At 37.4% G+C, this 17,095-nt stretch overlaps 1 protein-coding gene across 7 annotated transcripts in view; it reads left to right on the top strand.

Annotated features, from left to right (window-relative positions):
* Positions 1 to 17,095, top strand: part of myo6 (myosin VI) — a 159,187-nt gene that overhangs the window by 60,721 nt on the left and 81,371 nt on the right. For all 7 annotated transcript variants that reach the window (XR_010006448.1, XM_008122048.3, XM_008122043.3 and 4 more), the window contains exons 3-9: positions 3,998 to 4,067; positions 6,134 to 6,207; positions 7,834 to 7,963; positions 11,494 to 11,599; positions 12,002 to 12,057; positions 15,672 to 15,769; positions 16,485 to 16,649. Coding sequence is in view for 6 of the 7 variants with exons in the window: in XM_008122048.3 (XP_008120255.1) it covers positions 3,998 to 4,067; positions 6,134 to 6,207; positions 7,834 to 7,963; positions 11,494 to 11,599; positions 12,002 to 12,057; positions 15,672 to 15,769; positions 16,485 to 16,649 (699 nt within the window). In the remaining variant the exon portion in view is untranslated. The remainder of the gene's footprint in view (positions 1 to 3,997; positions 4,068 to 6,133; positions 6,208 to 7,833; positions 7,964 to 11,493; positions 11,600 to 12,001; positions 12,058 to 15,671; positions 15,770 to 16,484; positions 16,650 to 17,095) is intronic.

Genomic DNA, 17,095 nt, shown 5'->3' with positions numbered 1-17,095 from the left:
TACAAATATCAATAATGCTTGGTGTGTACATTCAAGTGTTTGAATAAATATAAATCAAGAAACTGGAACACCCCCATCTAACGTGGGAGAGTGTTTGTAAAAATGCATTAAGACAGTTGGATTGGCTATATTATTTACTCCCCCTACCATCCTTTTTTGCTTTCTTCTGGATGAAACTGATCCTCTTTAGGGATTTTAATCTCAAACATATGGCTCTGTTATCTGAATGGGTTGTATTTAGCTCTCAGAAAAGACATTGGCAGTTTTTCAATGGCTCCAGTATGTTTGCAGAGAACTGCATAGGCAGGAGATTCCTTGTTCTCTGTTAGAATTTGAATGCTTGGTGTATGCATTCATGAAACATACGTGAAGTCTTTCCCCTTCTTATAGAAGAGTGTTGGTGGTGAATGGGGAACTTCGGATATAGACGTTTGTGAATTTAGGAAACTTGTTCAGGAGTTAGGTATTTATCGTACATACCATAACCTGTTGACATCCTGTATCCCATCATTTAAATTGATTTAGTGGTTCCATTTCCCATTTTGCTATAGAGTTAAGATCCCTATATCCACAGGACTAGAACTCGCAGTTTCATCTAATCACATCTAGAAAATTATTTAATCTTGAGATATTTTCTAGTTCCTTGAGGCAGTTCTGTCATATGCTTCCACCAGAAGTTACCATAGAAGTTACCCGGAGGATTTAGCAAATTCCAGGAGAGAATACCTCTCCAAGAGAAGGTACCTCTAGGCCAACTCTATGATAAGTTCCAGCAGAAGTCATTAATTTCATTAGAGCTTACTGTTATCCATGGTTTCCTGTTTCCACTGTAAATTGAGGAATGTATCCGTAATGGGCACAGGGGTTATACCAGGCATGGACAATTTTTTTGCCATGGGGCTGCATTGTGGGCCCTACTGAGAAGGTCGGGCTGGGAGGGGAGGGGTGGCCGGGCATGCATTGGGTGGGATGGACCCAGGAGGGAGAGGGCCTGTTAGAGGATGAGGCTGGGGCAGGGAAGGGGTGGAGCAGCACCCCGGTCATCTTCAGGTTGCTCACCCCATCCTTATGCTGGGAGGAAAATAAGACACGCAGCGACAGCCCCAATCTTCTTCCCTGACCCCCCCCCCCCGATCTTTGGGCTGTCCTCTTGGCATTACTGTGAGAGGAGGGTGTGACAGGCAATGGCTGAGAGTGCTCTGGAGGTTTCTCAGCCGCTGCATGCCTTCCTCAGGCCATCCTCTCAGTATATGGATGGGACCGCTTGCCCGTCCTTATGCCTGGAGGAGGGAGAGACAAGAGGTAAGCTGAGAGCCCCCCAGAGGGCTCTCAGCTGCTGTGTGCTATCTTCCCCCGTCCTTTCTGCATAAGGATGCGGCAGGCCACCTTGTCCTTATGCTGAGAGGACAGAAAAAATGGGGAGAGTCTGAGGTAAGCACCCCCGGGCCTTAGTTTGCCCATGCCTGGAATATACTATATTCTCATTTGGGTTTAAAGATGGGCAGAAGTATCTAAACGCTTACTGCTTCTTCTTTTGTTCTCAAAGACCAAGATCTTTTTATACTACACAGTTATAGGACTATGATTTCACTTTAACTGTCATGGTTCCATCCTAGGAATAATATTTAGAATACTCTACCAGGTATCTCTTTTAATTACTCATCAAACTACAATCCCTGGGGTTTCACAGAATTCAGCCATAGCAGTTACACTAGAACCATAATGCTATAATTGTAGAGTATGAAATGGCCCTAGTATGGATGAAGATGACATTCAAATCATGCTCTCTACAGTGGAAACAGAAAACCTTGGATAATGTGATGTGTCTAGAAACAAAACTATGATAGAAGTGCCCTCTCTCATTTAGCTTTATTTGCACTATTTATTGAAAGCTTGGACATAGCATCTATTCAGGAACTGAAAAGCATGACAACTGGAATTTAATCCAGACATAGCCAGATTTAGAACAAATCCATGAATGACATTCAGTATTTCATAAGAGCCATATTTCCTCTTCCAGTGACCTACCTCCCCATATATCCAGTGACCCCCTTCCAATCTTCTTAGTATACATAGATGACAGCTAAATCATACAAAGAAAACAGCTAAGTTTATCTGATCTGATAAATTTATTATAGCAACAAGATTGTGTGATACATCCTTGCATAATGTGTTTAAATGTCATGATTTTAATTAGTTTACTCTGATTAAAGTTTTATAATGGTTTCATTTCTTTTTAGATGTTGTATACTGTTAATTTTAATTGTGTTTCTTCTAGCTCATTTAAGTCGCTTTGGCTGCATTTACACTGTAGACTTAAGACAGTTTTACACCACTTTAATAGCCATGGCTCAATACTTTGGAATCCTTGGATTTGTAGTTTGGTGAAGAACCAGCACTCTTTGGCTGAGAAGGCTCAGGATCTTGTAAGCATGCAATTCCCTTGGTTCCATAGCACTGAGCCATGATTTTAAAGTGATGTCAAACTGTACTGAATTCTACAGCATAGATGCACCTATTGAGTCCCACACTGGGGAAAGGGTGGGAAATAAATGAATACTTCTTTCTAAACTTGATTTAACAGTTTTTGTGAACTTTAACCCACTTATTTAAAAAAAATCTGAAGGATGTTTTTAGTATGGAAAATGTAAATATCATGATATGAAAAAAATGGAACCAGTTACCTAGAAAGGTGTTGGAGTCTTGTTCTCCATACATCTTCAGAAAGAGGCTAAATGACTAGGGATGATGTAGCTGGAATATTTGCATTAGGTGTGGGGTTGGACTCAATGGCATATGGAACCCCTTCCAACTCTATGAGTTTGAGATTTCTTCTTCTAAGTGTGATTGTTGAATTATCAGAAAAACGGAGTGAATAGCAACGAATTATCAAAAACCTCTGTTCGCATGGGAACAGAGTGCAAAGTATGGTAAGGTGGAATGGGTTTTCCTAATTTACGCCATTAATTTTATTTCATGTGTTAACATGAAATATTTGAGCAGATACAGAATGGATGAGAATTTCCTCTTAGTATGTAGTTCCTTCTTACTTATTGCACTGAAACACTTTATATTATTGGCCAAAAAAAAACAGTGATAGGAATATAGTAAAATCTGTTCCAGCCTTTGGTATATGACTTGGAAGTTATGCTATATTGAGTTACCAGGAAAATATTTTAATTAAATGGGTGGTAAAATTGAATCAAGAAGTTAAAATCCTTCATTCAAAGTCAGAAGGCTATCATGTAGTATCAGGCAACTATTTTTTTCACCCTATATATCAATGTCTTCAATTAACTAACTGCTCCATCTAACAGTCGAGTTAAGAGGAAACAACAGTTTTGAAATCAGGGTAAATAAAGGAATATTGATAATTTGAAATATGAAGGAAAGATAAATTGATATTGCCTAAACAATCTACTGAACTAAATAAGAATATCTGGGATAAAATTTTGGGCTTAAATCTAAGGGAAAGGTGTGCGGCTAGCGCTAAAAACACCAGCAGGATAGAAAATTGCTAAAACATTCACCAGATTCCATTTGTTAAGTATATAAATATCATGTTAGCAGTTCAAACATCTGAAAGCTTATATACTCCATGGGAGTTTAGAAGGACGGTCTAAATATTTTAAATTGATTTACTGGATAAAAAAGAAATAATAAAGAAAGAAAAAAATAGTATAATATTTAGTAAAAATAGTATTCTCTCATTCATGTGGCTGCAGTGAATTGCTATTAATAGTTATTTAGATTAACTCCTATTATGAACTAGATTACTAATAGATAAGATAGTATGTAAAAGGGTAAATACAAACGTATAAGTATTCTTTCCAACGGTTGAGGTAGGGATTTTAATTATATTGAAGGGAATTGAATATGGGTAAAAAAAGACCCGAATTGCCTCCCTGACAATGTTAATTAAGCAAGTATATTTATTTGTAGTACACTTTTAGTCTGCGCATTACCCCAAAATTTTCTTGTTCCTTTTCTGTTACAGACCTTTCTCGCTGCTATTAACCAAGTATTTCCTGCAGAGGAAGACAGTAAGAAGGATGTGGAAGATAATTGTAAGTGAAGATGTAAAGTATAACTTGGATAAAATCTGATAATTATATTGTTTAGAACTTGTCATACTTGCAAGTAAACACTTTGAAAGCTGTAACTGCCTATCACACATTATGTGTAATTTTTTAAATAAAATCTAGATTATGGCTTTCCTTATAATCCAAACTTTGCTTGAAGGGAAGGTTAGTTCTCAAGTCCAAGACCTTCAATTTTCTTCATTTCTTTACATGTTGAGCATGTCAACACAGCTTGAAGAAAGAGGGTTTTTTTTAGTACAACCTCCAGAATCATCCAACCAATATGACTCACAGCAGGTGGATTTTGGAAGTTGTGATCCAAAAACGTTTTCTTCCAAACTTAAAGATGGGATTATGCCAGTGATTCCCAAACCTTTTTTTCTTTTGGAACCCTTCAGATGACCCCCCCCCCCCCCCATGGAACCCTAACTCTGCCCCTTTGTTGTAAACCCACAAAGTTCTTCCCCCTTTCATCTACACCTATTGCCTGAGTGTTTTGTATAATGTAGTAGGTTTGGACATAAAGAGAAAACATTTTAAATGTAACCACAAAACCTTTATTTTGATACAGGAAAATACTGGATTCACACCTAAAGTAATAAAATATTTGTTTTATTTTTATACTTAAAATAGTTTTGAAATTGACTTTATGTTCAACAGCTGAGTACGTATATCTAGAGTGGCATCCAACCTACCCCTAAATTTGTTCTTGGTGGAAGCATATGCTGAAAAGCCCAATTCACATCAGTAGGCGGACATGAAGGGGAGCATTGCTTAGATAGCCTTTCTGGCAGGTGATAGCTATATGTCTATCAGACCTACCCAGAAGTCATCCAGTGACATAGATAAAAATTTTGTGTTTAAAGCAGAGATGCATTGAAAAGATTTTAAAGAATGTTTTTGTGGAACCCTGGGTTTTTTCGGAATTCCGTTTTGAACTGCTGGAGTATGCTGTATTTCACAAAGTTTGGTTGACTTTTTCTGTTTTTCAGGAGGCACCCGAGATAGCAACTCCATTTCCGTGTCAGAAATAAAAATATTAAAATGCAGCAATATAGATTTTGTTCCCAACCATGAAAAACAGGAACATAAAAGTCTCTTTATACTGAGTCAGGCTACTGGCCTAGCAGGACTGTTTCTTATGCTTACGTTGAGCTCTATGGTGTCTCCTCCAGATATTAACCAGACCTGGCCATGCTTCACTTTTGAAATTAGATAAATCCAGATGTGTTGGATTGAATGGAGATACTGAATAATGGAATCTTTGGCCCGATTTGTTAAATATTTGATGGCATATGGGAAAAAAATGAAAGCTGTATACTCTCAGAACACCTTTTGTGGTTCGCGGAAAAGATGGGTGTAATGTATTTTTGCTGGAACCACTTCAGTGAAAAAAGACTGAGAGAGTTATAACTTGGGGTTGAGATTCAATATAAGGCCAAGTGGTTGTTCCTAATGCTGCTTCTTTCTCTGAGGTGTCACGACTCTCCAAGCAATGCAATTGTCAGTACCATGGCAGCTAATCAATACCTGTTCTTGTGGCATATATATGAAATTGTCCCTCAATGGGCCGCTGTATGTTTTTTTGTGGCCATTTTAAATATACTATCCCTTCATGTTTATTGCTACGAAATGAGGATGCTATCAGGATAAGTGAGCCCAATGATCCTTCATATAGATTTCTAAATTTAACCACCAAATACTGTTATCCTGGTAGTATTGCAGTGGCTGTCCCACTTTCTGTATTTCCGATGTTCTTTTGAAGACTGGAAAATTTATTTTTTAAAAAATAATCAGTTCCAGTTCCAATTCTGGAGCCAGATTGAAATGTAATTAGTGGCTCTTTCAGCTATAATGTTTAAAAAGCAATTCCTTATTTTCCCATCTGTCAAAGAAATTAACCATATTATTTTTGTTCCAAAAATCTAAGTACTATAAGCTGCTAGCCTGTGGTGCTAAGCAAAATCGCCTCCATTTCAGTGAAACTTGGTCATTAAACTGTGTGGGTTCTTTTTAGGGTTCATATAAACCAGTTCTCTTTTTTATTATAGGTTCCTTAATGTATTTAAATGAAGCCACCCTGTTACATAACATAAAAGTTCGGTACAGCAAAGACAGAATTTATGTAAGTATTGTCCTACTCTTAAAAGTGGGTTGGAGGTTGGGTCACAAAACCATTTAGATAAACCATTTTGAATTTTTGTTACTGTCTATGTGGAAATAATATTGTATTGTTTCCTGAGTCACTAGCTATCTCCTTAGGAAGCTGAAGAGTTTTAGGATCATGAAGACTTGTGCAATATCATCTGTGTTTCACATGTAGATAAATACATAAATAATGCTGAAATTTCCCAGAAACTGGTTTAGCAATAAGGTGTAGTGAAAGACAAGATGCATTTTCTTCGTTCTCTCTGGAGGAGGAAAATGCCAGCCTACTCTGACACCTTCAAGATCAAATGACTGTTTTAATCTTTTATGTAGCTATCAGATTGCCTGATTGTATGTAATGGATTCTGACTAAATTATATCAAGTCTTTGCCATCTGCTCTGGCAAGTGACAGCTGTGAAATAGAAGGAAGATACTTTCACCAGGCATGCCAGAAACAGATATGCAATTATGTTAAAAACCAGTCCCCTCCAAATCCTGAACTTTCAGTGCTAATTTATATGCTTGTCTGCATTGGGCTGTTGAAATATGTCCTGTTTCAAAAAAAGTTTAGTCACTACATGTTTGTTAACTCATTTGCTTCTTACAAATACACAAAGAGAAGTTTTGAGTAGATAATGGTTTGATTAGGGTTCATTTATTCAGGGTACCAATATGGCATCTTAAAGTCAACAACACAAAGGTGCTTCTGGTCAGTCAAAAGACACATCTGGGAATAGGGAGTCAGCTTGTGTTAGATGGGATAACACTCCCCTCAAAAACACAGGTTTGCACTTTGCACTCCAGGATTCAGCTCTGAGCCTGGAGGCCCAGTTTAGAGGATTGATGAGAAGTGCTTTCACACAGTTACAGCTAGTGCACAAACTGCATGCATTCCTGGAGAAGTTGGATTTGGCCGTGGTAGTACATATCTTCTTTATATTACATTTGAATTTTGTAATACTATCTACATGGGAATGGCTTTGAAAAATGCTCAGAAACTTCAATTGACTCAAAGAGCTGCAGCCAGGTTGTTAATTGGGGCTGGCCTTATGACGTTCATTACTCCCTTGTTCCAATAGCTCCATTTACTGCTGGTCTATTTTTGGGCACAATTTGAAGTGTTCATTTTGACCTGTAAAGCGCGACTTGTTTCCAACTTATTTGAAAGACTGTATATCCATGTCTGAACCCATTAGAGCTCTAACATCTTCTGGAGGAGACCTTCTCCCTGTGCCACCATCTTCTCAGATTTGTTTGATGGGAACAAGGGAGGGCTTTCCTGGTGGAGGCTCCCAGATTTTGGAATTCCTTCCCTAAAAAGTTCCATTTTTAGTACAATGTGCATGCATTGGTCATTTGCAATGAAATTTAAAATAAAGCAATAAAAACATTCAAATAACAAAATACTTGAGTAAGAGAGCAAGGCAAAATGTAAATGTCTGATTCTGAATTCAAGGAGACTTGAAGTTATTGCTCCTAAATTCAGAAGGATCGACCTGGCAATGTGCCAGTACACCTTCTCTTTTGAATTTTTGTAGGTCTCTAGAATTTTTTGATAGAAGTTTTAAGTTTTAATTAGTTTGTGATAACTTTTCCTTGCAGACATATGTAGCCAACATCTTAATAGCAGTGAACCCTTACTTCGATATACCGAAACTCTATTCCTCTGATGCTATTAAGAAGTACCACGGTAAATCACTTGGGACACTGCCACCACATGTCTATGCAATTGGTAAGTAGATGTCCTAAAGAGACATCAATAATGGTCTTCATGAGGACTGAAAATTAAACTCATTTGCAACTTGAATTAAGAACTGGACATAGGAGGTTGGTCTATTTTAGCAGATTGCAAGAATCAGCCTGTGAATGGACACTCACCGACCTTTTGCAGTCAGGAGCACTTTTCACTGACTCAAGCTGACGTAGTAATTGTAGTCATTCCTATAACAATTATGCCACACATGACCATGACTTGGCAATCATCAGATTGGATTACTGCAACCTACTGAAGAAAGTAGTCATAAAGCATCCCACCCTTGTTTTAAAGGTGCTTTTCAGATCTTGTGGAAGAAATCTCTTGTTCTCTTTTGTTTCCATCTTCTTTTTCTCAGCATTGATTGTTTTAGTAGTTCTCTTTGTTCAAATGCAAAAGTCACTGAACATTTACACTCAGCATTCTGACCCTATTTCTATCTCCTTTTAATTTTTCTTCATGTCTGTCCTTAACTTCATCCACTTAAGCTTTTCTTTTCTTTTTTTGGCTGCAGATAATGCCTTTTTACATTTTTCCCTGGCAGTGTCCCTAGTTTCTAGAGCTCTTTTGACTCCTGGTCAATAAGGCTTAACAGTGCAAATCTATATTTAACATTACCTCTGAATTCTAAGGAGATATTATTCAGATTGTATTTTGGCAAACATATTGATTTGGCGTAATCTATATGATCTCTGTATTGTACATCAGGTAATATTCATGTATGCCAGTGCCTCTTTGTTTGCCTGAATAATGTTTTTTCAATGAACAAATTGTTGGCCTCACAAAATTAAATTAGTTGCTCTCCTACTTCATTTCTTGATCCCAGTCCATATTCTTCAACAATGCTTGGTTCTTCTCTGCTCCTACTTTAGCATTTAATCACCTGCAATTACCAATGTGTCTTGATCTGATGTGTCTTTATTTTCTGACTTGATTCCAGAGTATAATTTTTCAGTTCTTTCTCTTTTGTCTCTTTAGTTGAAGCATAACCTTGGATCATGGTCATATTGATAATTTTTACTCTCTCTGAGGTTCTATTGATATTGTTTGATCAGATTTTGTTTTATATTCACTGCCTTCACAATTGCGGTTGGTGGGGACGAGGGAGAGGGCCTTCTCCATGGTGGCCCCCTACTCTGGAACTCTCTCCCTAGGGAGATCAGGCAAGCCCCTACCCTTCAAACTTTTAGGAAGAGCCAAAAGACTCGGTTCTTTTAACAGGCCTTTGGCAAATGATCCTTGCCCTCATGTTAGGGTTCGTCCTGGTGATCAATAATATATCTGTTGCACTTTATTCTACTCCTTCAGTTGGAAATAGTTCCTATGTTTACCTCATCCCAAGCCCCTTACCAATAATAATGGTCCCGGGTTGCTTACTTCTTTCTCTAGTTTACATTCCTCACTGTATGCACTTTCTCTGGTCCAGTTCATTTTTTATGAACTTCCTTAGGTTTTTTTTTATCATACCAGGTTTTATTTCAATGTGGTTTTATTATGTTTATTAATCTGTTTTTATATTGATGTGTTTAATTACTATGTCTGTAACCACTTGGGCTTGGCCCTACCGTGTTTCCCCGAAAATAAGACAGTGTCTTATATTATTTTTTACTCCCAAAGATGCGCTAGGTCTTATTTTCAGGGGATGTCTTATTTTTCCATGAAGAAGAATTCACATTTATTGTTGAACAAAAAAGTGAACATTTATTCTATACTGTACAATAGTTGTCATCACAAACCAACATAACCAAACCAGACAAACTGGGACTCCTGTCAAGAATTTCTTGTTACTACCATTATTTCCATATACAACTGGTATGTACATTTACCATGCTATGCATGCTATGGTGTTTTGTTTGGCGGGTGCCAGGCATGCTTCCAAACAAATAGTTTGCCAGGTCTTACTTTCGGGGGAGGCCTTATATTTAGCAATTCAGTAAAAACTCTACTAGGTCTTACCCTGTTTCCCCGAAAATAAGACATCCCCGAAAAATAAGACCTAGTAGACATTTTGCTGAATTGCTAAATATAAGGCCTCCCCCGAAAGTAAGACCTAGCAAAGTTTTTGTTTGGAAGTATGCCCAGTGCCTGCCAAACAGAACACCAGACCATGCAGGATTGGTAAACGTACATACCAGTTGTAAATGAAAATAATGGTAGTAACAAGAAATTCTTGATAGGATTCACAGTTTGTCTAGTTATGCTGGTTTGTGATGACAACTACTGTACAGTATATAATAAATGTTCATTTTTTTGTTCAACAATAAATGTGAATTCTTCTTCATGGAAAAATAAGACATCCCCTGAAAATAAGACCTAGAGCATCTTTGGTAGCAAAAAATAATACAAGACATTGTCTTATTTTCGGGGAAACACGGTATTTTTTGGGGATGTCTTATTTTCGGGGAAACAGGGTATGTAAGCCGCCCCGAGTCCCTTCAAGGAGATGGATGCAGGGTATAAAAATAAAGTTATTATTATTATTATTAATTATTGTATCTCTTGCCTGCTTTTGTTATATCTCTCTTCCTTATTAGTGCCACACTCTTTTCTTAGATGTTCATAACATGAGTAAAACACTGATTTATGTCTGATTTATGTCCTATTTAGCTTACTCACCCCAAGTATTGAAATGTTTATAAGTTACATTCCTTGTTTTACAATATTTACCTTCCCCTGATTCATGCTCCTCACATTCTGTGTTCCCATAATGTGTTGTGTAGCTTTGGATAGTCCTGTAACCTCTGAGAATGTCAATATCTGAACATCCTGTCAATTGATTCCAATTGTGTCATGAACCACAGTGCTGTTCTTAGTTTTGCCCTGCTCTTCCCCTCTGACCTGGGTGTCTCATCTTCTGGCACTATTTCTTGGTTCATTTCATGCTATCTCATTATAGGTTTTTCAAGCTAAAAGCCTTCAGGGACGGTTTATCATTGCCTTCTTCTTCAATATTAACTATTATTAACTGTGATGCCATTCTCATTGTCTCTTAAAGATACTATGCCAGTCCCATCCCTCCTCAACTTTAATGCTTTTGATATCTATTTTTAATCTGAACTATATTATGCATTTTGTTAGCTAACTTGTTGACAGTATAGCAAAAAGTTAGAATGAAAAAATAATGTCAAAATAAACACAACAGGACTAGAGTGAGACCACTACCTCAGGCCACCAGACTTAGTTAGTAAGGCTTCTACTTCACGTAGCAGAGGATGAGGGACTGCAGTGATCACCACCTGCCTCTTCTTTCTAAGCCATCTCTCCTCTGTTGAAAGGCAAAATATGTGCGTTGTAGCCTCTCCTCCATCTTTAACCTGGCTTTCTTCTCTCACATGTAGGAAGTGCACATTTAATGCTCAGGCAGTTAATATAAGCAGCTAAATTTTGATTTCATTACTTCAAATGTTGCTTTCACAACAGCATTATGTAGGGTTCAAATGGCTAATGAAAACATTAATCTATGTGCTACTGCCTATCCATTTTAATGCCCTCTTAAATGTTTACTTCAGCCGATAAAACATTCCGGGACATGAAAGTACTCAAGATGAGTCAGTCAATCATCGTGTCTGGAGAATCGGGAGCTGGCAAGACAGAAAACACTAAATTTGTTTTACGGTTTGTATCTTTGGTTGAAAATGTTTCGTCTGAATAAAAGTTTACTCTAGACATTTTAATCTCTCTGCAGAAACATTAAATTTCCTTATGTGTACAAGTTCCCATCTTCTGTTGAAGTGACCATACTATAGACACATGGGTTTCACTTCACTGTATTCGCAAAACAACTCTGAGATGTGGGTTAGATTGGGGAATAATGAATGGCCTGTGTTTCCGTGTAGATTTCATAGAAGCTTAGTCACTTGATCCCAAGGTCTTCTTAGCTGAATCCTGCTCTGATTTACCAGTATGTTATTGGTATGAGGAACAAATGTGGATTTGCTTAAGCAAGTAATAGTTTGGGTGTACCAGGAGAGACTATTGCAAAGCACAACTAAATATTATGTTTTATATCTCTTGAAGGTATCTGACTGAATCCTATGGCAGTGGACAAGATATTGATGAAAGAATTGTAGAAGGTACTGTCTACCTATATTTTTGCTTTATATGAATAAATAAGTAAGTACTGTAGAGTTTATGGCCATTTTCTGTGGCAACATCCTGAAAAATGTGATGTTTACACCCACTTATCTTACCAAGTTACTAAAAAGTGAAGATATCATCCAGGCCTTGTCAAATCTTTGTAAATAAAGGACTACTTTTATTCATGCTCTTTCAACATTTAACTTTATGGTATCTATATGAGCAGAATATATACATCTTTAAAGATCAATTTCTTTTTGCTAGACACTATGTCCAAAAGAAGGAGAAGTTGTATTTTTAGTGTTGTTCCATGGACTATTTAGTGCAAGAGGCAGTAGAATATTTTCCACAGCAGATTACTGAAGCAAGTGAGAGTTGTCTTGTAAAACGAGTACAATGAGTCAGGTTATAACTAGAGGGTTAAAGAAAAGATCTGGCATCAGCTTATGGAAAGAATTGTTCAGAGACTCATAGAAACATTTCTCTAAAAATGAGGTTACATTCTCCTTCCTCCTTCCTTTTACTAGGCTCTTTCCTTATAGAATTTACAAACTCGGGACTTTGCTGCTACCTTCTTCACAAGTCCTGTAGATAGCAGCATGGACCTTTGAGTAGTGAGTCAGTTTGGCATAATGGTTTGAGCATTGGACTCTGACTCTGGAGAACAAGATTCAAATCCCCACTTGGTCATAAAAACCAACTGGGTGACATTGGGCAAGTCATACACTTTTTACCTCAGAAAACCCTGTGATAGGTTTTCCTTAGGGCTGCCATAAGCTGACTTGAAGACACACACAACAACCAGATCTCAGTAGAATTAGGCTTCACAAGGGCACCTGCCAGTATGCAGGAATTTAAAGGGCAAGTCTCCTGCTGCATGGAAGTTGAAAAGGCTGTGGCCAACCATGAGGTGCTATTTCATGAAAGTGCTGTTCAGCACATAAAAACAGGGTTTACATCAAGGACAGTTCTTCCACATGTGCACTTGTAATGTAGCCTATTGACTTTCTGGCCAGTGAAAAGCTAGACTGAGCAGTTCTATTGCTGCTTTATGGACTTGATAGCCAATATCAAATTCAGAGCAGTGCTTCCTTCTTTAAGAGTCAACGGAATAATTGAAAATAATGTTGCTTAATTACAGCCGAACATACAAATATTCCATATCCGTGTCATCTCAGAAAGTGACTGCCAGTTGGACACAGTGTCTGAGGCTTCATTCCTTAATACTGGTACCTGTAGGTATTTTTTGTTGATAGTGGGTGAAGCTTTGAAATAAATGTCTTACCCTGGGGCAGCTGCTACTACACACTTGCACTGGTTTTTGTTTCCACTCTGCAGTTGTTGAGCACATCTTAACATGCATGCACATAGTGTGGCTGCATTGCTACAGCAAAAAGATTTACGCACAAAGCCCTGTTGTAGCCATGTAAGACTCCTCTCAAATGAGCTTCATGTGAACATTGTGTCTTTGTTGTGAGTCTGTTATACATTTTCTTGACAAATTAGATAACTTATTATCCAGATTGGTCATGCATCTGCTCAAATTGTTCTGACTATTACAAACCAGCAATGACAAGAATAAAAAATATCAAGGAAGCACAAAAGTTGTTAGAGTGTAATCAGTTGCTGTCTTTGTTCTTCTCGGATACTCTGTTTTTAAAATCACTTTCTTTGAAATTTCTTTCTAATGCATCTTTGCCTTTTTTTAAAAGGTCTTTTAAATATACTTAGAACTAAATGTTTTTTAAATGTCTTGCTTTGAGAAAAAGTACAGTTTTAAATACGGAATTTGCAAAGAACATAAGACAGTTTTGTTAATAGTAAAAGGCTGAGTAAATAGAGCCACAATTGACAACAAAAACTAAACCTCCACTCAACCACCATGTTAAATGCCAAAGGCTGGAACATCCTGATTTCCAAAAGCCTCTAATTTGACTCCCTTTGGAAACAATGCTGGGCTGGATAGTTTATAGTCTGATCCAGCAAGCCAAACACAGTGAACATTATGCAGTCTCGATAGCTTTGCTAATGATGCCATTGTCTGCTGACACTGATTATGTGCTATCTGTTTGGACTGAGTGGAAGTGTCTTTGCTCATTGGGATGCTACAACAGGTGACTGTGACTACATGCTCAAGCTTATTAATGTTGTTTTTGATGGTCCATATGGGATACAGTTATTGAAGAGTGTGGTCATTGCTAGCCAGGGATGTGGCAGATCAGCTGTGTCCACATTGCCTGGGCACAACTCCAGGCATCTGTTTGTTACAAGGCTGGCAGCCGTGTCTGTATTCCTAGCTGCACCATTAGTTCAGGGCTGTTGTCTTCTTTTTTGCTCTATCAGTTGCTTTGATCCGGGGGAGGGGGGGGGGGGGTTACCAGAGCAGTTAGGAAGCTTGGTGCATTCTGTTCACAAAGAGAGAATGTATGTGCTTGGACAAGCTTGAGGTGGGCATATTAAACAGGTTACTGCACTTAAAAGTTATTTTTCCTGCCTAAAGCCAGCTTTTTTGGGGCACATCTGACTTTGCTAGCTCACATTTTGGCTGTATTCTCTGGGTCAGAAGAGATGTCTAGCTGCTTTTTTCCTTGAGTTTTTGCTTCAATTATGTATTCAGAAGCAGGTTTTGGGAGAGGGATTTGTTGTTTGAATGTATTTACATATATAAGGGGGGAGAGTTGAAGCATTCCCTAATTTATTAATTCAAAAAATGTCAATGGTTTTATTAATGAAATACAAAGGCCCCCAGCCAGACATTCTCTAGGTATACTGGGTATACACATTGTCCATTATCACTGACCTTGGAAATGATGGGAGTTATACTTCAGCACATCTGGAGAGTGCTGACTTGGGCAAGGCAATGCAATTCATCTATAAATATTTTATTAGGAAAATATTCATTTCAACAGCTGTTAGTTGTTGTTATTATGATGATATACAAGTAGACATTTTAACTTTGTGGAAGAATTGCTAGTAAAACTATGGCTGGAAGCCAAACAATTAAATTGATTGTGCTTGCCAAATGGATTTTTTTACTCCTTCCATCAAAATATTAATCCTTAATTGTATAACTCAAATTACTTTCTCAATTCTCAGTTTAATTTCCTTTCATTTTAAAAAGAGGTACGTGGTTTGGCATAGATGTTTGATATACTTGAATCTCAAGTTAAATGGCTATGTGATAACAATACTTTTCCTGATGATGTGGGAAAATTACAAATTGAATCCAGGGTTTGGTCCTGCCAGGGGAGCATGATCCGAGAAAACTTCTCATTGAATGCCAAGTGAGAAGAAGGAGCAGAGATGACTTTAGACAATTTTCTCCCCCTGCAACTCACATAATACCACACTCTTTCGCACAATTCCCCAATCCTTTGGAGCAAATTTTCAGAAGTTTTGGGGAACTGCAAGAGAAGGGAGAATTGGTTAAAGTCATTGTCCCTCATTTTCACATTGAAAAATACTTCAGTGGATAGGGAGAAAAATTCTGGATTCAACCATTTTTTATTTTTTCTCTGTGCTTCCCAGTACTAAAAATGTAAATTGTTTTCCTCTGGTTTCTTTAAGTATTTTTTATTAAGCTTGCTTTACTTTCCCTCTGCCTTAACAGCCAACCCACTTCTAGAAGCATTTGGCAATGCGAAGACTGTTCGTAACAACAATAGTAGCCGCTTTGGGAAATTTGTAGAAATCCATTTCAATGAAAAGGTATCCTTACTTATTTGTGTATGTCTTTCTGAGATTTAACTTGAGAAATCTCTGCCTTTCGGCCTGGGGATCTGTACTTTCTCGCTACTCTTCCTTGGCATTGGGTTGCAACTTTTCATTGATCATACTAGGAGGAGCTGCTGGGAGTTGTAGGCCAAATTATTTGGTGGCCCAAGATCCCCCAACCCTGTGTCAGATAGTATCTCAGACTCAAATGCAAATTGAATGTGCCTATTTGCTATCATTTTAAATGTTGTGACAGTTACTCTTAAATTTTGTGAGTGATGATTTCTACTCCCATTAAAACAGAAACAAGGATTCAATACTTGGATAGTTTCTTTAAAGCTCAAATTGGAGCCCAGTGTGGATTCACTATCAACTGAAGTGGTGTTTTACCAACACACAATCCTGTTCCCATATATTAAAAAATGCTATATTCAACAGAGCTTGCTTCCTATTAAACTTGCCTGCTGTTGTAGCTCCAGCAGTTCATCTGTGGGATAACAGCAAAGCAGCATCAACATTTTTTTTGGCCAAGTTAGATATCTTGGCTGCTTCTCAAAAACTGTTCCATGACAATGATTAGCTGAATCTCATTCTGTTTCTTCTAGTTTTGTTTATATCTGTGAGGCCATGTAAAATAAAACAGACACATAATTATATCAATACATGTGGTTTTCCTCCTTTGATAAAAAGCCTTGTTTTTTACTTCTAGAATTCAGTTGTTGGTGGATTTGTATCACATTATCTGCTAGAGAAATCCAGGATCTGTGTCCAAGGCAAAGAAGAACGAAATTATCATATTTTCTATAGGCTGTGTGCTGGAGCCCCTGAAGATATAAGAGAAAAACTGTATTTAAGTTCACCAGATAATTTTAGGGTGAGTTTATTTGATATATATTAGATATAAATATTTCCCCAAAGGTGGGACTCAATGTGGATCTTGTTTCCCATTCATTTTCGAAAATCCTTACAAGGGTTTGGATCCAGCCATGTGTAAAGTAGATCAACGGAAATAATTACAGCTTCCTTAGGTTTATAGGTATATTGCTATTGGACTCAAACTATAAAATTATAAAACATATACTAAATTTTGATTTTGAGCCAGCTGTTTGACTCTTTATATGCCCACTTCTTCTTATAATGCAGCTTAATCAGAACATTTAACAGAAATCAGGATTTTATTTATTTTGGTATCTCACAGTTTTGCGGTCTGCCACAAAGTAATGAAATCAGATTTATAAGATTTATAAAACCTAATTTTTGTACACCAAAATCCAACTGATATTTTTTAGGTTTTTCAGAGTTTAGGAAAATAGTATCCTT

This window comes from Anolis carolinensis, chromosome 1 (genome assembly GCF_035594765.1).
Source record: "Anolis carolinensis isolate JA03-04 chromosome 1, rAnoCar3.1.pri, whole genome shotgun sequence".
Lineage (NCBI taxonomy): Eukaryota > Metazoa > Chordata > Lepidosauria > Squamata > Dactyloidae > Anolis > Anolis carolinensis.
The sequence above is the reverse complement of the archived record's forward strand: the minus strand, read 5'-3'. Positions and strand labels throughout refer to the sequence as shown.